Genomic DNA, 24,168 nt, shown 5'->3' with positions numbered 1-24,168 from the left:
GAATACCTTAAACGTCGGGGAAATATTTTTTTTTTTACTCTCTTGAAAATCATTCTGCCTCGCAGCTCCAAGCAACCACTGCTAGAGCCGTAAGTGGCCAGCCACTTTCCATGCCTTTCACAACGGGGCAGACTCCGGCTATAGTAGCAAAAAAATGCAGCTTTGGTCGGCATAATATTACATTAATAGCGCATACGCGACCGTCTAAAGTGCTCTTTTGCTGTTTTTGCAGTGTTGTAACGTCGCGGGAAAAAGAGATGAAGTGTCTCCAGTCTAAAAAAAATTCCTCAATACTAGAGGGCTAACATCGAAAATGTTGTAGAATTCTGAAACATTCTACTTGTGTTCAACTTAAACCCTTGTATACAAGTCATAAAAGACGAGACGCATTCGCGGTCTTCGTGATGCTTCGTGAGACCTGTGAAGTAGACATGGCTCAAAATATATTTTACCAGCGGGGAAGGTAATTAAAAAGGATTGAATAAAAACAGACTGGAACAGCGTTGAGTTATAGGGCCTGTATGAGGCTTGTTTACTTTTAAGCTTTTTCTTTCACCACTTTTTTACATACTGACCACTGTTAAAGTTACCGCTCCCTGCAAACGTGCTTGTAGGTTTCCGATCCGATTGGAACTGATCAGAATATTGTTGCCGATTCTATAGCAGAATAATTTTTATCCAATTTGATTGCGTTCAGAAAAAGAAGTAGTTATGTACAATCTGAATGTAAGCAAGCACCAACGATACCACTGGAATAAAATATGAGTAATGTATAAGTAGTGTATGCACCTGACCCATGGATATGAAATATCGATGCTTGTATCGCCACTGTCACTGTGCTTCGTGTGTTTTGTTTTGCGGAGCAAAAGCTCTCTTCATAAAAGGTGTTCTTAAGTGACTCATTTGGGAGTCTCTTAGGCTTCAGCCTAACGATAATGCTCTAATATACGGATTGATGTTAACGTTATTGTTATTATCATTGAAACTATGAAGTATCACAACATACGCCACAGCCAAACTGCCTCATATGTGAGACGAGTATTTTAGCCGCTCTTCTCGCATGTTTGCCGTCGCCATCCACCGCCCCGTGATGTTCTACATAAGGTACCCATGGGATAGCATAGTTGCCGCGCGGCATATGCTGTATATGCGAATGAAAGCGTGCCAGAATGAACCGACAATGGCGGCTCAACCTCACGCACCCAAAGGAGGAAAAACGAGGAAGAAGCGCGCCGTCTTCCGTCGCGGAGCAAGGCACTGGAGGGAGGGTAGGGAGTGGGGAGGGGATGTTCTTCCGACAGCAGCTGCGTATGGCACGACCGCGCGGGCTCTATCTTTAAAGCAGTCTGCGATGGAGACAGAGTCTAGGTGCACCGACCACTCATAGCGGCGCGGGCGCTCTCGCCGCTCTGTTTGCGTTGCAGCGACAAGCAGCGCGAGCGCAACTTTCGGTCACTGCTGCTGTCGCGCTGCCTCAAGGAAGCGTTTTGACTGCGTGCGTTCACGGTCATCCTGTGGAATGTGTTCATGTTTGCCTGTGCACGCGTCACACCATGCTCGTTGAGTGTGTGAGTAAGCGAATGTTTACAAGTTTATGCTGCTGACGAAACTTCTATCCTCACTTCGTATAGCTGTGGATTATTTGCTATTGCAATCAACGCTTCGCCTTTTGGGCGAAATTCTGAAATAGTTTACATTCAAGCGTGGATGGCCGGCCTGCAGAATTGGCGATGTTACCATTGAAGCCGCTAGAGAAGCGTGCTCCGCAGGAGGAAGGCACCTGGAGGTGAAGAAAAGAATCGTCACGCTCGCATCCTTTCCGTTTGTGCTTCGACGCCGTGCTGCTCGCTGTGCATGTTCACGATATCTGTTTTTTTTTTCTTTGACGCATGTATCAAAATGCGCTTTCCTTGCGTCACACCAGGCGTTTCACCGTCGAGGTCAATTTAGTGCCCACAACCACGTTCGCGCATATCTGTTGGTGCTTCGACGCCTCGCATGTTACGGCATCCATATTAAAGCTTTCTACGCGCAATGCAAGGTTTACAGAACAACTTAACATACCTGGTTGCTCCTACCAAATGGCCTAAGTTGGTGCGAACTTCACTGAAGAGTGGCATAGAGCAAGTGGTACATTACAGCCGCTCCAAGTAGACAAGAAAGAAGTTCATTGAACAGCGACAAATACTTAGTCTCATATACTCCGTGACTCAAGTTTGTCTAACATTTAGTTTCAAACCCTATTGTTTAAGTACAGCAACACGATGCGGTACATATGAGCCCATGGACTCCCTCGTCCCATTGTCGGAAGTTTAGCATTATATATTTGTAGACACAGGCAGACAGACGGAGAGATAGGGAGACTAAGCGATAGATAGACGGTTAGCCCCCAGGATGTACGTATAGGCATGGCCACTGTTAGAAATAGATAGCCGTTGGAGTTTAGAGAGCGGGTGGCCGCGTTCCGCGGAGCACCACGACGGGCGCCGCGCGAAGTATTACGGCGCAAGCGCAATCGGTGCCAGAGGCGGAGTTAGCTAGGCGTGGTCTGCTACGGTTCCTCCCACATCGCCGCGAGCGGAGAAACCCGATTGGCGCTTTGGAGTACACAAACACTATAGCAATGGTGCGTCAGCACGTGGTATACTAAATCACTTATCAAAGCACGCAGGCATGCTGTGCGTCTAAAATTTTAACGGTGCCTTTTACTTCTAAAAGGTCTTTTTTACAGCCACTAGGTGCGCCTCATCACCTGTGTAGCGTCTGCGCGCTAAACCTCATAATCAATCAATCATCTTCAAAACGGAAGCATGCAGGGTGCTAGAGATGCATGCATGCACACGAAATTGCACACCCACCTAAACGTAATTACAGTACGAAATGGAAGGCCATGTTGGAAACACATTTCGTTCTTACAAAAAGCACGTTTGCAAACACACCACAGTTCTCGTGTGGCTTGCATGGCGTTGCTAGGCCGCCAAATGCGAGCTTGTTGATCGCACGTTGTAGTGAACGCACGCTCGTCTATAAGACGACTTGCTTCCACTCCTTAGTTGTTCGTTGCGCATGCTGTCGGAGAATACTTCAGCCGTTTTTCTTTGTTTTGGGCGCGAAGAAGTGGCTTCTGGGCTGCAATTCTGCTCTTTTGAGACCCGCTTCCCGTCGGCGTCACTGACCGTTGCCATCCATGTTCTCAAATCAAGAGCTTTTTGATTGCCTGAGCAGAAAAGCTTCACGGCTGCGGCCGCAACAATGCAAAAATCCTCTTCTTCGGTCGAAGCCCGATACCTCAGCTTCCGCGGAGCATCCTTCATTCGTCAACAAGATTTAAAAGCTCTCATAATCCTGTTAACTGTCTTGAACTGTTGCTTTGGAAATTTCTCGCTGCGACATATCCTTGAATTAAAGCTCGACGGTTTCCCATCGCTCGTCCTCAGGAACTCTAGCCATGCCCGAAGGTATTGCTTCGGCGAAATGCAAGGCTGGTAACACATGCAGAGCCTTTTAAACTCGCACTGAACTGGGATTTATTAAAGGTGGGGGTCACTTTGGTTGCCTGAATGAGCTGTTTGACATCTCAAACAAAAAAGACACTGTTAAGCTTATGCCACGTGCCCTATTTTGTTTTGCAACCAAGTAAGAACTCAGCGCCAAACTTCATTTTATTTTATTGAAAGATCCATGTAGTCACGCTTGCACACTCGTACAATGCCTTTCGGAACGGAAATTGATTCCCGTGGCGATCCAGCTACAAATATCAAAACTAAGGCGACAGAAAGACGCGGTAACTGTGAGGAGAATGCGACTAAAACGAACGTCAAACTCGAAGCCGGATACTGTGTGCAGCGTGAGTGGCGCGCCCACACAACTCAGTTCAAATATTTTCTTTCGGGTACGATGGCTGCAGTATTTTTTTACCAGAGCGCGTGTGGCGAAATGGGAGGAACCGTAGCAGACAACGCACAGTTCACTCCGCCTCTGGCGCTTATTGCGCTTGCGCCGCAATACTTGGTCTGAGCCATGGTCTGAGGAGTGCGGCCCCGCGCACCTTGTTACCTCTAACAGTGGCCGCGCCTGTATACATGTCGTAAGAATGATCAGGTCGTTAAACCAGTGCGAAGAGGGTGATGCTACTAAAGATTGCTGATTCCATAAAAAAGAATAGATTTTTTTAAACAAACCTATGTCGGCCCGATGTGTGTGAAAATCTGGTTTCAGTCTTTTTTTAGAATGTGCAAAGATAGCAAAAGAAAGGGTCACAATCACTTTAGCATAAAGATGGGGAAAACGAAAGCCTGCGCTCTCACGACAAACTTATTAAATTATTTGTCAAGGTGTTTATTGACCAGGTTCGCAAGGAGCGAGATATCCGATTCGGGGCGGCTTTCAGAACACTGCGAGCAGTCAGAACCGCCCCTTTGCGTGAAGCACTGCTAATGCACCTGGACCAGGCTTGTAGGACCAAACTCTATCGATGCGGCAATAACGTTCGCAGCCGTACAGTAAGAAAACGGAGAAGGACCAGGGCTGGATTGAGTGGCAGTATTATAGACGAATGTGTCGAGAGGAGGCACAACGTCCCCGTTGGGATGGTCGCACGCGACATACGTGGCACGGATGTCACAAAAAGTATGGTTGAAACGCTCCTTCAACCCATTCCTTTGATGATGGTATGCGCTAGTGGTCCGGTGGATGATCTGACACATCTTCAGTAGGGACGCCGCGACTTTGAACAGAAAAGCGCGGCTTTGATGGGCTCCGTGAAAAAGAAAAAAAACTGCCGCAGTAGAAATGAATACGACACAATAGGTACGGACTTGTGTTCAAATAAACTCCTTCGTGCTAACTAATATCATATATCCACTGCCCCGAATCGATGTTAGGTTAGATTCATTACAAGGCGCGGAGTATTTCTCCAGCCTTGATCTACGCTGCGGATACTGGCAGATACCCATGCACGAAGCAGACAAGGAGAAAACCGCCTTTGCCGCACCCGATGTACTTTACGAATTCAACGGAATGCCTTTCGGCCTGTGTAATGTTCCCGCCACATTTGAGCGGATGATTGACACCGTACTACGGGGCCTAAAGGGGAAGACTTGCTTATGTTACCTTGACGACATCATCATATTTTCGTCGACCTTCTATCAACACTTGCAGCGCCTCGACGAAGTCCTGACATGCCTCTCAGCTGCAGGCCTTTAGCTGAATACAAAAAAGGGCCACTTCGCCAGCAAAAGCATTAAAGTGCTCGGAAACCTTGTCACCAAGGAGGGCCTTAGCCGACCTCGACAAGATTACCGCTGTCCTCCGCTTCCCCAGGCATCAACGCGCCAAAGGCTTGCATAGCTTCCTTGGCCTAGTTTCGCATTTCCGGCGCTTCATACGTAACTTTACCACCATTGCGGCTCCGCTCCATCAACTCCTTCCTTCTGGAGCTCTCTACGTATGGTCGGACGAGTGCCAAACTGCTTTTGACACCCTCAAGCGTGCCCTCATGTCCGAGCCTGTGCCTTGTCATTTCGACAACACCGCACCCACTCTTTTACATACTGACGCCATCGGATAGGGTATCGGCGTTGTTCTTCTGCAACGTCAGCAAAATTCTTAAGAACGTGTGGTTACATACGCAAGTCGCACGCTAACAGCTGAAGAGAAAAAATTATACGATTACCGAGCCAGTGTCTCACCGTTGTTTGGTCCGTCCAAAAATTTCGGTCTTATCTGCACGCCCGCCAATTTACGGTCGTTACTGATCACTACGCCTTGTGCTGGTTGGCGACGCTAAAGAATTTAACGGGACGTGTCGGCCGTTGGATACTTCGTTTACAAAAATACGACTTCGACGTCACCTACAAGTCAGGAAAGAAACACCAGGATGCGGATGCTCTCTCTCGTTGTCTGCTACCACCGTCTTCAAACGCTGCTTGCTTACCACCTTCCGTGAGAAAACCACAGGACGCGTCGCCAGCATTCCCTTCGCTCGCAGCTCTCGACCAGCTTCCATCCAGCTATTCTCATACGTTTGCCTCTAGCCAACGTAATGACTCCCACTGCCAGTGCGTTATGGAACGTACTCGCGCATTATCTCGCATACATTATGATCGGCTCCGTCAGCAGTTGATGAGCTTGAAGATTGAAAATTCGATATTATAACGGTACGTGTTTCATCCTGAAGGACACCCTTGGGTTCCTGTCATTCCACGATCACTTCGGGCCCAGATTTTGGAGACCTTTCACGACGATCTCACTGCCGGTCACTTTGGTTTCCATAAAACCTACGAGCGAATTCGCAGCCGCTTCTCTTGGCCTGGACTTGCAACCAGCGTAGCGAAATACGTGGCTTCCTGTTCGCTCTGCTAACACCGCAGACGACTGACCTCACCTTCGCCTGGACTGCTCGAACTTGTCCCGTGTCCTGAAGCTCCTTTCGCAGTCATTGGTATGGACCTCTATGGACCGCTACCCTTAACCAATGGCTGAAAACGATGGATCGACACAGCTATAGACCACTTGACACGGTACGCTGAAACACCCGCACTATCTTCGGGATCCGCAGAGGAGGTTGCGGCCTTTTTCTTGAAGGCTATCTTTTTACGGCACGGCGTCCCACATGTCCTTTTGGGTGACCGTGGCAGGACTTTTCTCTTAACTTCTCGGTGATGTTCTCCGTGCGTGACATCCATAAAACGACTTCCAGCTACCATCCTCAAACTAATGGTCTCACAGAGCGCTTTCATCGCATGCTGTCCGACATGATATCTATGTACATCAACCGTGGCCACACCAATTGGGATGTCATTCTACCATTCGTCACTTTCGCATAAAACACGGCCGTCCAACGCACTACGGGATACTCGCCCTTTTTCCTCTTGTATGGTGCCAAGCGCTCAATATCCTCGATGCTTCTTTCTTCGGTGTCCCCGTGCCTTCGTTCACATCAATGTGCGAGCAGTTAATTTCGCGCATTGCCCGGTGTCGCCAACGAGACCGCAAAATTCGCTATGATGCATCTCACAGTGTCGTCTCTTTGCACTCTGGAGACGAAGTGTTACTGTGGACCCCAGTTCGCACTCCTGGATTGTGCGAGACATTTCAGTCCCGTTTTATCGGGCCCTACATTGTCCGGGAACAGACTTCGCCAGTTAACTGTCATGTGACTCCAGTTGTTCCGACTTTGGACGGCTGCTGCCGTGCCACGGAGATTGTGCATGTTTCTCGTTTAAAGCGTTTCATACAGCGTTTCCCGCCATAACCAGTGGCCAGGTTAGCTGCTTTCACGAGCGGGAGAAGTTGTGTTGAGCATTATATTGCCCCTTCATCTGTATATATTCATCATCATGGCCAGCGTCGTCTTCTTCAGCGCGCCACCTGTGCAATAAACCGTTGAGGCTTAACAGCTTTCTCGCAGACCGAAGAAACCTACCAGCGTGTTTGCTGGTGCTAAAGAAAGTTCTACCATGTAACCAGCATTTGCGTAGGAAGCAGAGTTTGAATACACAAGGCCGGGGACGACATAGTCAACCGATCGAACCATTCAGACCATTCGAATACTCCGCAACAGGAAGGTGCGCCCTACGCTGAGAGATTACCTTAAACATTTGCTAGCTGGGGAAATGCGGTCATTAGATAAACAAACATTAGTGCCAGTAGTTAAAGTTCCTACTCATTTATAATAGCTGAAAATGGCTAATCATCTATTGACAGTAGAATCCCAAATAATGGACAGGTTATGCAAGTGCACACGAGAACAATACCCAAATAAATATGGCTCCCCAATACATACATAAATATTATTGCGAAAGCACTGCGAGGACAGGAAGGCAGTAAGAATGGTGACGATATTTATTTATATAAAGAGGCTCTAGTGAAATGCCTTGGCTGAAAAAGAATACAAAACTTGATGTTCATATTGAGTATGCATAACGCAGCCCACTTGCAAGAATGCATAAGTCGTTTGAAAACACTCTATTTTAGAGCTCAACCAGAAGTGACGCAGCCAAGTGGTATGTGTATGGGAGTAGTTCAAAAAGCGTGCGTTTACCTTTAACACAGCATGATACCCCCCGTAAATTAACGGTTTAGGCTAAGAGAAACGGCGGAAACAATAAAAGTTCTTAAGTTCCCACTGTGAAGGTGTAGAGATGTTTGCGAATGTATTTATTGGCTCTTATGTGTTTTCTCCGGCAGATGATTTCCAGCCTCATGTATAATAAGAGAGACGCAAAACTACGGCCAAGCTATACCATTCTCCACCATTGGCTGTACACTGACACAGACGGTAATTACGTTGGAATGGCTCTGAAGTGAGTACAGCCGTCGTGAAATATACGTGTATTTATAATTTTTGCCACAGATTAAGTGTTCTCTCTCCTTCTGACTCATATGGCGCAAATGAAGTGATATATTCTGGTTCCATAATTTGAAGCACTGAACGTAGTATTCGCGCAAGTGAAAATGGGCAAAACACAAAGTTTTATAACTGTGAATATCAGTCATTTCTGCTACGGTTCTCAAAGTGTGTGTGACACATCCTAGAAAACTCAGCAGCCAGAATGATGCAAATTGGTACATAGTATCTGCGTAATCCTGAGAATGAACATAACCGGTGCCTGTACAATCGTTTTTATTGATATTGCCGGCAACAAATTCTCTAGGTTTTAAAATTTCATATGAGCAACAACAATGAAAAAAAAATGAGCACTCCTAAGCATCGCCTTTAAGAGCAGAACGCTATAGCATTCAAAGATCCCGATCTGCTTCGCACGCTTCCCGCCAAGTGCAGCTTATGTAATCCTAATTTAACCGTAACGCGGCCTCTTGCGTAGACCGATCCCGGAGATAGTGCACAGTTGTACCAAAAAAAAAAAACATTTCCAGCTTTCTCTTATTATTTCGCACTCTGATTGTTTAATGTGAGGAAATTTAACATAAAAGGCATGTGCTATCGGGGCTTTCTTTCGTCAGATTTATTTGTGCGCTGTCTTTCTGAAAGTTCCGAGGAATAACATTGCTAAGAATGTAACACAAAGTATGAGCAAGAATGGCGCAGTAATATAGCACGTATGCATCACATGTCATAAGGGAATGCGTGGTGTATACATATACGTACATATATATGAAAATATTTGCACAAACGACGCCAGCGCCACCTACTGCGCGAGACACCGACATCATGTTTTCTGCAACGCGGGATCCTTAACACTATTGCGTTAATACCAAGATCCACCTTATTTTCAACACGCAAGTTGCGGATCTCCCAGGCAAAAGGCTGTCACAGACGGCTGGACGGGACCTGAAGGTCTACAGTGAACAACAGGCAGTGGATCTGACAAATTATAACAATTTTAATTGCATACAGTCATTCTGATGAGCAAATGAATTTTCTGTATACAGCACACATAGTGGAGACTGTCTCAGAACTCTTGGACCCTGCAGGAAATGTAACAGCCAGCAAAAAAGAAAGAAAAAAGTTCAATGTGTCAACAAGTAATCACGCGCTTCTGATTTAAGCGAGTTGAGCGGGACACTGAAATTATAGCGAGTTTTTGAAGACGTTGTATATTGTTGGTGCGCAGTAGTCCACCCCAGATCTACTGCAATATGTATAGACACTAGCCTATTGAGTATGCTGTAGTCATGTGGGGGAGATTTTGTATCTTGTAGAAGTTTGTGTTTATAGATATAAAGAGATAATTTATAATCCTATTATTTAGAAGCTTTCACTCTATAATGTTTATAGAATAGGAGACCACTGGGCAATAGGATAGGGTGTCCATTTATGTTCTCAAATGTTGTTAACACAATCTTTCGCAGCAACTGCAGCTTGTTATTGTTGGTGGCCGTTGTAGTATCCCAAACTAAATTACAAGGTCAACAACATGAACAAAAATTACCATATTATATTGTGTTCTTTATTGCATACGAATTATTTTCACGATATCAATGAGCTTCACCTAGGCAAACAGGTGAAATGTGATATCTGAAGCATCGTGTGCATGCTACACAGGGTGCTGAAGTATCAAAAAAGAAGAGGAAAAAGAAATACATGAGGCACTGGGCGCTACACCTTGGAGTAAGCGACCGACCGATCGAGTCGGACGCTTAGTACTTTCAGCAAACGTTGCTTCTCACGCAAGCACTGAGCATCATCACATTCTGTCGCAAAACATCGGAACATAGAGCTACGGCAACCTTTATGATGGGAACGCTGCCGTGCTCCGCTACCTATCATAATCATCACCATCATCATCATCATCAGCCTGGTGACGCCCACTGCAGGCAAAGGCCTCTCCCATACTTCTCCAACTACCCGGGCCATGTACTAATTGTGGCCATGCTTTCCCTGCAAACTTCTTAATCTCATCCACCCTCCTAACTTTCTGCCGCCCCCTGCTGCGCTTCCCTACCCTTGGAATCCAGTACGTAACCATTAATGACCATCGGTTACCTTCTGGCCTCATTACATTTCCTGCCCTTGCCCATTTCTTTTGCTTTATTTCAGCTAAGTTGTCTTTAACTAGCGTTTGTTCCCACACCCAATCTGCTCTTTTCTTATCCCTTAACGTTACACCTATCACTCTTCTTTAGATAGCTCGTTGCGTCGCCCTCAATTTATGTAGAAACCTTTTCGTAAGCCTCCTGGTTTCTGCCCCGTAGGTGAGTACTGGTAAGACACAGCTATTATACGTTTTTCTTTGAAGGATAATGACAACCTGCCGTTCATGATCTGAGAACGCCTGCCAAACGCAGCCGAACCCACTCTTATTCTTCTGATTATTTCCGTCGCATGATCCGGATCCACCGTCATTACGTATCTTAAGTAGCTGTATATCCTTACCACTTCCAGTGCCTCGCTACTTATTATAAATTGCGCTACCCTTCCGAGAATGTTAAACATTACTTGTCTTTTTCTGCAGATTAATTTTTAGACCGACTCTTCTGCTTTGCCTCTCTAAGTGAGTGAGCGTGCATTGCAATTGGTCCCCTGAGTTAGTAGGCAAGGTAATATCATCAGCGAATCGCAAGTTACTAAGGTATTCTCAATAACCCTTAACCCCGATTCTTCCCAATCCAGGTCTCTGAATCCCTCCTGTAAACACGCTGTGAATAGCACTGGAGAGGTGGTAACTCCCTGCCTGACGCCTTTCTTTATTGGGATTTTGGTGCTTGCTTTATGGAGGACTATGGTGGCGGTGGAACCGCTATAGATATCTCTCAGTATTTTACATACGCTTCGTCTACACCCTGATTCCGTAATGCCTCCGTGACTGCTGAGGTTTCGACTGAATCCAACGCTTTCTCGTAATCAATGAAAGCTATATATATGGTTTGGTTATATTCTGCGCATTTCTCTATCACCTGAATGATGGTGTGAATATGGTCTATTGACGAGTAGCCTTTACGGAATCCTGCCTGGTACTTTGGTTGACAGAAGTCTAAGATGCTCCTGATTCTATATATTTTGACAGAAGTCTAAGATGCTCCTGATTCTAATATTTTTGAAGGCATTGGCAGTAAGCTGATCGGCCTCTAATTTTTCAAGTCCTTGACGTCCCCTTTCTTATGAATTATGATTATGTTAGCGTTCTTCCGAGATTCCGGTACGCTCGAGGTCATGAGGCATTGTGTATACAAGGTGGCCAGTTTTTCTAGAACAATCTGCCCACCGTCCTTTAACAAATCTGTTGTTACCTGATCCTCCCCAGCTGCCTTCCCCCTTTGCATAGCTCCCAAGGCTTTCTTTACTTCTTCCGGCGTTACTAGTGCGATTTCAAATTCCTCTACACTATTCTCTCTTCTATTACCGTCGCGGGTGCCACTGGTAGTGTATAAATCTCTATGAAACTCCTCAGCTACTTAGTCTATCTCATCCATATTGGTAATAATATTGCTGGCTTTGTCTCTTAACGCATACAGCTCATTCTTGCCTGTTCCTAGTTTCTTCTTCACTGTTTTTAGGCTTCCTCCGTTCTTGAGGGCATGTTGAATTCTATCTACATTTTACTTCCTTCCGTCAGTTGTCTTACGCTTGTTGATTACCTTGGAATTTTCTGCCAGGTATATTCTAGCTGGTGGATTACAGCCTTTCATACATTGGCGCTTCTTGATGAGATCTTTTGTCTCCTGCGATATCTTACTGGCATCCTGTCTAACTGAGTTAGCGCCGACTTGTATTGCACACTTCTTAATGGTGCCCATAAGATTGTTGTTCACATATTGAACACTAAGGTCCTCTACCTTTGTTAAAGCCGAATACCTTTTCAGTAGCTTGATCCGGAATTCATCTATTTTCCCTCTTACTGTTATCTCATTCATCGGCTTCTTATGTATCAGTTTCTTCCGTTCCCCCCTCTAGTCTTGGGTAATTCGAGTTCTTACCATCCTATGGTTACTGCAGCGCACCTTGCCGAGCACGTCCACATCTTGTAATGCCAGGGTTAGCGCAGAGTATAAAGTCTATTTCATTTCTAGTCTTGCCATTCGAGCTCTTCCATGTCCACTTTAGACTATCCCGCTTGTGGAAGAAGGTATTGATTATCCTCATAATATTCTGTTCTGCAAACTCTACTAATAACTCTTCCCTGCTATTCCTAGAGCCTACACCATATTCCCCCACTGACTTGTCTCTAACCTGCTTCTTGTCTACCCTGGCATTGTTGTCGCCCATCAGTAGAGTGTATTTTGTTTTGTCTTTACCTACCACCGATTCCACGTCTTCACAGAAGGTTTCGACTTCCTGGTCATCATGACTGGATGTAGGGGCGTAGACCTGTACGTCCTTGAATTTGTACCTCTTGTTGGTTTCACAACAAGACCTGCCACCCTCTCTCTAATGCTATAGAATTTCTGTATGTTACAAGATATATTGTTATTGCTCAGGAATCCGACCCCTAATTCTCGTCATTCCGCTAAGCTCCGGCAGCACAGGACGTGCCCGCTTTTCAGCACTTTATACGCTTCTTTTCTCCTCCTAACTTCACTGAACCCTATTAAATCCCATTGACTGCCCTCTAATTCCTCCAATAGCAGTGCTAGACTCGACTCACTAGATGAAATTCTAGCGTTAAACGTAGCCAGGTTCAGATTCCAATGGCGGTCTGTCCGTCTACCTTTTCGCCTTCCTATCGACGCGGTCAAATCCCCCAATTTTCGGCAGGCTACGCGAAGGACATCAATGTATGATATGACGGCACTCCAAGGGCAAGGCTGAACGTATTCAATTCAAATGGATTATCCACGAGAACGACGCAGCGTTGGCCTGTGCCGTGATAGCGAAATGGCCCTCTTTCTATTGAGAGAGCACCTTTAGGCTCTGCACACCTACCTGAAACATACTCTGAGATACTACCGCTGCTTACGGACACCGAAGCGGAGGCTGAGTATGAACGCGCGGTATATTGCAACGATCGCGTGGTCGCCAAGCCTGCTATACTCAACTATCACTTACGAAGCCTTCCCAACCTGGGTCCTTCAACCCCACCAAAAACATCGACACCAAGACAGTGTACTCAGCAATCCTCTGGTTGCCTACCCAAAAAAGGAACTGCTGAGGTTCGACGGCTGAGCACCAGACTGGACGACGCTCTGGGAACAGTTTGATGAGCTAGTATGTTCAACGTAGAACTCTCCGGGCGCAAGCTGATCTACTTGCAGTCGTCTCTGGCCGCGATGTAGCAAACGTTATGGCTACACTACCAAGAACAGCGAGTTGGTAAAACGATGATGCTCGCGAACTACTTCTGAGACATTTCCCCTCTGAAGGTTCAATAACTAGAGCCACAAAAATCAACTCATTGATTAGCCTATTTCTCGAATGCCACTAGAGTGATGTGCACTATCAAATCCACAAAAATCAAGATGGCATTCACACTGGACAGGACAATGAACAAGAAAACGCAGGGCTGCACTTCTGCCTCGAATACGTAGCAACGGAAATCGAGCCCTGGGAGCACGATCTCGTTCACATCTACGTTAAAAAAATTGGAGGACGCTTAAGCTTCGCCTTCAAGAGTGGGACGCGACAGCGTTCCCGTCGACCCGCCAAGGGGTATAAGACAATGCGCTACGGCACAGCAATCACTTACGATGCGCCCCGCATCGGACTTAGCGCCCACCTATCACGCGGTGAGCGTCGAGCAACGCAGCGTTGGGCGCGGCAACGAAACGTGCGCCTGAGCGAACGAAACGAACCAAAGAACTCGGTGTCTCGGAGGGGAAACGATCTACGCCAGCCAAACGTCGTGATCGGCACGGGCAGAGAGATAGATAGTAATCTAAACCGGAAGCACGGCGAAGCGTCGTCAGGGGAGAGGGAGTCCCGCGACGCGCCTGGCAGCGGTCCCAATGCGCGCGCGGCGCGCCTCCTGTCGGGGCAGCGCCGTACATTGAGAGGAGGGGGTCTTCTGTGTTTGCCGCAAGATGGCTCTGCGTGTGCGGAAAGCGCAGAAGAAATGCAGCGGAAACGCACTTCGCAACTCGTGTAATTGTGACTTCTGTACGTTACATGTTCATAATTACCGATATACACCGCAGTATAACTTTCCACGGCTCGTTTCGAAGGCAACACCGCATTCACTAGAGGCGCGTTTGCACCGCTTGGAAGCATCGAACTCGTGGCTGAGTGGTAGCGTCTCCGTCTCACACTCCGGAGACCTGGGTTCGATTCCCACCGGGCCAATCTTGGAAGTTGCTTTTTATTTATGAAGCGCCTGCCGTGATTTATCGCTCACGGTCAACGCCGCCGACGCCGACACCCGACGCCGACGACACCGGCTTTTCTGCGACACGAGCTCCTTAACGCTATCGCGTTAAAAAGTCCCTGACATAAGTCTGCTGGAGGCGCACAGGTACCGAGCGCAATAATACATGCGAGCCCGTCGACTCGAATACCGTCACAACAGAAGATCTGACATGAACTACTAACTTACCTAGCAGCTATAAATGAAGCTTCCTCGGCCAATCATCCATCCCACTCGACAGACATTTGGGACGCTCAAATGGGTCTGGAGGCAAAGAAGAATTTGATGATATAAGGAGGTCGATGCTATAACAATAAACTCACTAACAGCAACTCACTAACTACTGCGCGAAATTTCACACTTCTAGGCGTTGTAAGTCGTAGCCATACCATCTTTCAGTTTGATTATTCCTTCTATGTTTGAGTAAGCACGCTCAAATGTGACAACTCCTGCTTGGAACAACAAGCGCATGCTCGAGTGTTACTTTTCTGAACTAGGAGTGATAGGCTGATGTTAGCTATGATTGAGTCATGCAGCACTCGACGACGGCATCATCTACGCGTTAAACCTATGCATGATCCCTTATGAGTTCTCTTCACTACATAACATTTTAAAGGCAAGTTACAGTGCACAGTAAGGTTGCCAACATAGCGATGAAGGTTCATCCGGCGTTATCAAAGCTGTATTGTCCCACTCGAGACGGCTCACAATTAACCAATACTTCTCAAATGGGTGATGGACGAAAAGTGCTCGTTACCATAGACCCAACCAAGGTCATCTTCGATCCGAAAATGTCGGCAGATGTTCTTCGCGAAGTGATAGAGGGAGCGGTAGTAAACGCAACGTCTCTACGTGTCATCTTCATCTTTCATTAATGCGCACTTAAATCCCACGGACATCAGGATAAGTGGGTGATATCTTTTGCTAGCATTTAATCCACTCTTGGCACTTCGTCACTTAAGCTTGGTAGCGTCGACTGTATATTGGCTGAGCATCTCTATGTATATATGATGTTTGAGAAGTTGTATCTGGCCCAAGGGACTGTCCTGTTGATCGAAACTATAACTACAAGGAGGCAAAAATATTTTACACAGGGCTTACCTCAACTATGTAAGATTTATCGGACAATCATTGTCACAACAAATAACATAGTTTAAGGGCTGAAGGAGTCGTTGACGGCGAAATTTGGAAGCAGGGATTGGGTAAAGCACTCATCAAGCTCCGGGATATTTCCTGTGGCAAGACTTGTTTCGTATGGCCGAAATGGTGCACGGAACGTGGCGTATGGTTCTGGGTAACAGTCAGTATGGTATGGTGGACACTGGCGCTGTTCGTGAGAACAACGGCAGGAATTCAGGCAGCGATGTAATATTCGCTGCAAATCATATTGACCGCAAAAAGGACGGGGACATAGGAAGGAAACACATAAACAGCACAGGCGGTACCGCCTGTGCTGTTTATGTGTTTTCTTCCTATGTCCCCGTCTTTATTGCGGTCATTATGATTTGCAGCAAATACCAACTAGGCCAAAGTGAAGTTCTTCTGATGTAATATTCACCCGGAAGTAGTGACAAGGCAAATTTCGTGTACCTCAGGACGTGTGGTCGCACATAAACAACATTAGTCGGTCAGCTGAACCTCGTGTGTAGCAGGAAGATCGGAGAGGAGAAAGAGGGCAAGGGGGACAGTACTTGCGGAACAATGAATGATCGCAGAATGATAAGAGAAAAAGCATATACAAAGTATCAGGTCAGTGGTGCAGTGGGCAAGCACGGTGAAAACGGCAGCACTACGCTGACCAGCAACGACAACGCAGACGGTACACATTCCATATACGCCAGTTGTTCTGTCATCAGCGATGTGAATGCCTTGAGTGATGGCAAGTGTGAGAATTTTCTTTCGACGACTACGAAAATGGGAGCAAATAATGGAGATGTGTGCCATTGTATCAATGATGCGTTGTGCTAGGTTAGTCACTCATCGTTTTGGTCACTCGTTGGAAACCTCAGTGCATACAATGATATAGCCGTTTACAATAAAATTTTTTTAATAAGATAGAGATTAACAAACAAGTGAACAGTTTTACAGAGTGCGGTTTAAAATCTCGCTTGAAAAAGAGAAGGCTGCAATAGAAGACATCAACACAACGTAAAATTCGACACAAATCTCAGGAATTATGGCAGTTCTATCATCTAATGATTCAGTCCGGCGGTGACCCGTCGTGGTGTGGTAATAGCGAAAGATGGCGCCTGCATCTCCGGATAAGACGGGCGGGTCGAAGGGTACTGGTGCAGTGGCTCGTCCCCCAGTGATGCACATGCACTGCTCTTGTTTTGAGCCCGTAATCACTGTCCATGTGTGACAGGTTAGCTCCAGAATGGAAGCTGAGGAGCTCATGGGCAGCTAGAACGGCTTCATCAAGTCGCCTGCAGATGGCAGGCTCGGCATATTCGCAGTACGGGCACTAGTTTCTCTCAGGCAATCTCCCCGAAACCATATGCGGATCCGAAACTGCCACCGGTGAAGGAAGAATGGCAAATAGATCTCCGAATTTCTCTTGACGGAGGGAGGAGGTCCATTGGCATGGACCACATTGCAAACAGCCTCACCTGCCTCACTTACCTAGACCCATTCATGTTCTTCTCGGCATTCTACATAAATTTCCTTTTCGTTACATCCCTGCGTTTTTTTCAGCAACATCGCGGATCCTTCTTATAGGCGGTTACTTCTTGATCCAGAAGGTATCCTCGAGCGGTCTTTTTGTTTGTCGCACTACACGATACCACCGCAAGACAGGTTTGTTCATATGTTCATCAGTGGTCGCAAACAATAAGAGTGGCTGTAAGAACTACCATGTCTTGTGTTTAAATTTGTGTGGTGTTCTAGATCTATTTGCTATTCTTCCTTCCTTCGATTTTTCCTGACCGTCATACACACAGTTACTCTTCTTTTAAAAGAAAAAAAAATCGCACATTAAAAGGCTGACAATTCGATGTTGTGGAACTGCCCAAAGGATGTGCGTATTCAATGTCGAACTCCAAGACGTTACTGCGCATTGCAGTAGGGGATGAAACAAGCGCTTTCTCCTCGGTCTGTTACCATGTTTCACGTGGATCTACCTTACCATGTGTAGTCAAGTTTTCCCCTCTTTACCGATCTCCTAGATCGTCTTTGCCACTCTGTATCGAAGCATGCGGTAATGGCACGCGGTGACTGCGGTTTACTTCGATTCGTCGAAGTAAACCGCAATATGATAAAACTGCGAAATAGTATTCCACAAGGCTGCTCAGTTTCATTACATGCTGGGTCGCAATAGCAAAGCAAAGACAGACATTTTAAGTGGTGGGAGACAGAAATATTGCTGAGGAATTGTTCATTCAGTGCATTCATCATCTGTCATTATTTATTCAAGAGGAGCTAAAGGATAGTCGTCGAGATCACAGAAGCTGCACAGCAATATATGGAGCTTCTAAAACATAAGAATTTGCTCGTGCTCCGGCGAAAACCGAAAGAGGGTGTTGAAAGAAAGAAGGAGGTCAAAGCTAACTCTGATAAACCAAGTCCGATGTTTTTTTTTTGAGAAAAATTCGGGAAAGAAACAAGTGGTTGTTCTTCGCATCTGAAGCAGCATTATCGCGCATATTGATGGAATATCTAACACAATGTCCAGGAATATCGAGGCAAGGCTTCAAGTACAAAATTGCTCTCGGACTGCTATCTTTCATCTGAAAGCCATCGTGTCAACAGTTGCCAAAGCTCCTGTCTCCGAGGTGATAGACGACTCAGGGGCGCTACCGAAAACCAAGTTCTCAGAACTAAAACATGCAAGAGGTACTATTTGAGAAGTCAGTTTCTATTTTGAGTGATATAGGCAGCAGAAACGTTCATCTACGCTGATCTCACGTACCAGACAATGCATTAACAGACCCATGTGCGACCATACAGCTCGATGACAGGAGTAGCTTAGAAGCGCTAGAAGCGGAGGTGAATATACGCTCGCTGTATTTTTCAAGGCACGCCATAGCCAGTTTTCTCGGAAACCCTCTCGACGACATCATGATGGTGAATGGTTTTCGCAAACCCACTTACCCTAGACCAAACTGGAGCAATTGAAGTTGATATTTTGAAGGTTGTTTTATTTTAGCATGTAAGTACACTGATTACATAATCAGTGGAGATGGGGGAGAGCGGGGGGGGGGGGGGTAAAAGGCTGCATAACGGCAGCCTGATGGCTCTCGCCTGCGCGTGAACAGGAGGGAACCTGGCAACTTATACACATCACATACATGTGGCAAGAAAAAGAAATATCTAGAGAGCAAAAGCTTAAAGGACACAACTTGGAATCGGTGAATAAATACTTTTCAAGTACCAGGCAAAATGTTAACATTCACAGAGGTAATTGTGGTAACATACTTTTGGATATATGACGTACGTTTTCATCCCTTAATTTGCATCTGTTAAGTGTAGATGGAATAATTCTATGACGCTTCCAGCCTTTTCAGTGGAAAACGTAAGAATTGCTCGAGCGGAACACCTGCACTGACTTTGCACAACGGTCGGCGTTAAATTCGGAGAAAAAACAACAAAGAGGAAACATTTCTGTACCTTAGGTGTCACGACAGATATTTTAACTCAACAGGAACGAAGTGGCAGCTCGGAGATCTAACACACCATAATACAACGTACCCCGTGAAACTTCCCAGGAACAGTCCCGGGAACCATATCTACTCCATGTCCCGTTTGCGTACGGAGACATGACCCATATCAGTTATGGCTTTTTTACTTTTTTAGCTCATATGTGGTCCCTAAAAAACGAAGGCAATTGTCCTTCCTCGACAAACTGTAAACTGAGCGCGAGATTTTCTACAGTTATGTCGTCCACATCAAAGAGCACCTGTTCTACACTACACAGATGGCACGCAATGTGCCGAAGACAGCAATGGTTACTGGAAAAAAGTACTGCGGTTAGAATCACTGTAGATGACGGCTTGAAATCAGTCATCGGGCATTGCTTTTCCTTCAGTTGACTCGCAAGTTGCTCATGCATTGCAAGAGACCATTATAGTCATCACCCCAAAGAACAACTTCTCTGTTAAGGTAGGCATAGGACACACGAAAAAAATGGTTTCGTATAAACACCCTCAAGAAATAGGATGAACGCCAATGAATGACAAGTCACTAGGCACCATCGATTGTTCTTGTGGAAGAACCTGAGACAATGAACTCCATGTAAATCTTGCAATGAAAGAGAGAGCCGCAATCGAAAGCACGCGAAGCTTTAGCGCTCCCTACAGAATTAAGTGAGCTTCGAGACCTTTTGCAATATAACGACGACTCCTTAACGGAAGTCCCAGGCAAACAAGCGATTAAGTTTATGTTTTTATGCTTATTTAGGAATGGCGCGGCATTGTGACGTGGTCTGAATCGCATGCTCTTCATGTCGGCTCTTCAAGTGTATGTCCTGCGGAGAGTTCATTACAAGAACAGTGACAGGAATGCGGGGAAAGTTTTCTCTGCAAAGAGACTTCACGAGCTCAGCATGGACCTTTATGGATAGTATTTCGAGATTTGTGCCTGTACCGTATTTCGGTGTCTGTACCTGTACAATGAGAACACAGAACGGAGGAATAGGTCAACGAAGTAGGCAACCAAGTGTAGGGTGGCTGAAACAAGCAGGAGTCATAAAAAAACAAGGTGCATTACATGAAGAGGACAGAAAATAAAAAAAAAATTATCGTGGACAAGTATAACTAGAGAGGAATCAATCTAGGAACAATGGCACAAACAAACAGGGACAAGTTGGCTCGTCCTTGTTTTCCGTCTCGTCCTTGTTCGTTTCCGTCATTCTTCATTGATGGTGGATTACAAACACGCCTAACGGTCAATACCTCTAAAAGAATTTAGAAGGGAAAATATTGCGACACGCGTTTGGCATTTGATTGTTTGAACGAAGCGCGTGGGCGCCATCACTCGAGAAATGGGTAGGAATCTAACTGGTCAGTGCTGCAACCGCTGTTGCCCGTCAGGTTGTCCGTCAGCCCGTCAGGTCACCAACAGGCTGCGCGAAAAGAGCTTGCCACTCGTGTCCCGCCATCGACCGAAACGAATGTCTCCTACAAACAGGAAGTGCTCGCACTTTGGCGGAAAGTCGACGAGCACATGAGCGAGGTTGACAAGGTGGGCCATGTCCTAAAAGGTATCGTGGATGACGCCTTCAATTTACTTGTCTATAACGACGTTTCTACCGCCACGGCAATCGTCAAAGAATATCGCCGCTTCGAGGTAGCCAAAAGCCGCCACGTTGTGCAACAGTTTTCCCGGCCCCTAAAAACCCCTGCCATGTCCTCTGGCGCCACTCTTACCAGCATACGACCATTTCAAGTGAACTTCACACGTATCGTTCACCGTGAGATCGAAGCGGCGAGTCTGTGCCCCTTCATCCACGACCCCCTGGTGGTACCTTGGACCAAGCGGCCCACACTCTTTCCGTTATTCAAGCAGTTGGGCGGCAAGAAATTACAAACCATTGGGATCCCTACCACCTGCTCTGTCTCCCGACCCGACTCGGCACCCATTCCCATGCCCACAACATGTAATGATCGGTATTTCACTCCTATATGACGCTAACCTGCTAGATGGTGATCCCCAGACGACAAACCGATCTGCTTCCGGTGCCACCGCGTTGGTCATGTATCCTACCACTGCCGCACCATCTGGATGTCGCTATACTCTGGCTCATTACATGCTCCTCGCCCATACACGGCGCTCACCGATATTCACCTCGCCATCTGTATCCTACTTCTGATGCCCCTGACAGCCGCTCCTCCGTTTTATCGCCGTCGCCTCAACGCCATCGCTTCCCGTAACCCCAACCTCGCCGCTTTTCCTCGCCAACCCGACGGACGGAAAGCTCGGCCATGCAGCTCTTGGGAGGTAGTGCTGCATCACGTTCGTCCTGTCCAAATCATCCGTTGATGCTTTTCACCAACACGAACATAATTGAAGTAGACGTAGACGGTAATGCGTTGACGGCATTAATTGATACTGGAGCCCCAGTGTCGATAATGAGCGGTAACCTATGTCGTCACCTCAAAAACGTGTTTACCCCTGCCATCATTCGAGCTATACTCGTCGCCAATGGCGCCACTGTTGCTGTCAGGGGTATATGCACTTGTCGCATAGGAATTGCTGGCCGCCTATTTCCAGTCCTCTTCACCGTGTTGACCAGTTGCCCTCATGACCTAATTTTCGGGCTCGACTTTCTGACGACGCATTCTGCCCTCATCGACTGTTCCACCGGTAAGCTATGCATCAAGCTTCCTCTTCTTTCAGACGTTTGCCTTGAACAACCGAACACCCTCTGCACTACAGCTTTTGTTGACTTACCTCCAAACGCCCTAACCTTCTTTGATTTGGCTTCAACTGCAACCGCGCCTGATGGGGACTATGTAGTCGCACCTATTCGTGATGTCCTCCTGGCGCACATCTCTATGGCACACTCCATCGTAACCGTTGCTGCTAAACGGATGTGTCTCCCCATTATTAATTTTGGCTTGATGAAGCAAGCATTACCTGAAGGAATAGCGCTGGCCACGTTCCGGTCAGCGACAGAAGACCACGTCACTGCTTTCGCAGCCGACGCGTCTCGAGATCCTCCTGATTACCCGCAGGATGCCTTAAACCTTGACGGCCCATTACGTCCCATGGTCGCTCTGGACCTCGCACTTGACCAAGAAGCCGCACAAGATCGCATTTCGCTTTCCTAGCGCGACATATTTGAAACTGACAATCGACCACTTGGTCAGACGACCCTTGTTAAGCATTGCATAAACACTGGTGATGCGGTTCCCACTCACCGCCGACCGTATCACTTGTCCACGGCAGAGCGGTAAGTTATTCAGCAGGAAGTAAACGAGATGCTCGCCAGAGGCATTGTTCAGCCCTTGTCTAGTCCTTGGGTGTCAGCGGTAGTGCTCGTCAGAAAAAGATGATACGTGACGTTTCTGCTTTGATTACCGCCACCTAAACCGAATTACTAAAAAGGACGTTTACCCTTTACCACGAATATACGAGGCTCTTCATTGTCTTCACGGTGCCAAATACTTTTCTTCCATCGACCTTCGATCTGATGACTGGCAGATTTCCGTCGATGAGGAAGACCAAGACCGCTTTCGTCATTCCAGATGGCCTCTACCAATTCAAGGTAATGCCGTTCGGCTTATGCAATGCTCACGCCACGTTCGAACCGATGATCAATTTTTTGCTGCAAGGTTTCAAATGGTCAACTAGCCTGTGTTACCTTGATGACGTCCTAGTGTTCTCTTCTACATTTTAGATGTAGCTTGAGCACGTCGCAGTTATCCGTGCCGTCTTCCGCAAGGCTGGGGTCCAATCAAACTCAGTGAAGTGCCACTTCAGGCCCCGACAGATTACAGTGCTAGGCCATCTCGTCGGTGCTTCCGGAGTACAAACTGACCCGAAGAAGCTTGAAGCAGTGACGGCTTTTTCTGTACCTCAGTCTGTCAAAGACAGCCGCAGTTTTGTGGAGCTCTGTTCTTATTTCCAACGGTTCATGAAAGATCTTGCAGCAGTCGCTCGACCACTCACTGAACTTCTAAAGAAGGACGTGCCTTTTACGTGGGTTTCTCCTCACACTGCTGCATTTTCACGCGTTATCGCGGTTCTCACTAATCCACCGGTCTTGGCCCACTTTGACCCGTCCGCACCAAAGAGGTCCGAAGCGATCACAGTGGTTATGGGATCGGCGCCGTCTTATCGCAACGCCAACACGGATACGATCGCGTTATTTCCAACGCTAGCCGGCTCCTGACAACTGTAGAGCGCAACTATATGATTACTGACTTCAAATGTCTTGCTCTCGCCTGGGCTGTTTCAATTTACGCCCATATTTATATGGTAAGCCTTTCTTAGTATTCACAGACCATCATTCGCTCCATTGGCCTTCGTCGCTTAAGGATCCTTCTGGCCAGCTCAGTCGTTCGGCCATCCAACTACAAGAATATCCCTAAATAGAGTCTTACAAGTCGGGATGCCAACACCGGGACGCTGATTGCCTTTCTCGCTACCCAGTCGAAGACGCGACCTCTACGTCTGATACTGACACCGCGCCCGCGTTCTCACTGCTTTTCCATTGCTACACGCCACCGACAAGCAGCGCCGTGACACGACCTTGCATATCATCATTGACCGCCTGGAATCGTCACTTGCCGACAGTTCCCTTCGCTTAGTCACATTTCAAGATGGAGTACTCTGCCGCCACAATGTTCACCCCGACGGCCCTGCATTACTCCTTGTGATCCCTAAACTCCTTCACTCGGCTATTCTCCACGAATTTCACGACCTCCCCGCTGCCGGTCACCTGCGTGTGTCACGTATGTACGACCGGATGCGCCGACGCTTCTTTTGG

At 46.9% G+C, this 24,168-nt stretch overlaps 1 protein-coding gene across 5 annotated transcripts in view; it reads left to right on the top strand.

Annotated features, from left to right (window-relative positions):
• The window catches only part of LOC135917824 (uncharacterized), a 205,080-nt gene that overhangs the window by 131,324 nt on the left and 49,588 nt on the right, over window positions 1–24,168 (top strand). For all 5 annotated transcript variants that reach the window (XM_065451423.2, XM_065451422.2, XM_065451425.2 and 2 more), the window contains one exon: window positions 8,191–8,306. In XM_065451423.2, coding sequence (XP_065307495.1) covers window positions 8,191–8,306 — 116 coding nt within the window. The remainder of the gene's footprint in view (window positions 1–8,190; window positions 8,307–24,168) is intronic.

This window comes from Dermacentor albipictus, chromosome 3, assembly GCF_038994185.2.
Source record: "Dermacentor albipictus isolate Rhodes 1998 colony chromosome 3, USDA_Dalb.pri_finalv2, whole genome shotgun sequence".
Taxonomy (NCBI): domain Eukaryota; kingdom Metazoa; phylum Arthropoda; class Arachnida; order Ixodida; family Ixodidae; genus Dermacentor; species Dermacentor albipictus.
Note: the sequence above shows the minus strand (reverse complement) of the source record. Positions and strands in the feature narration are given on the sequence as shown.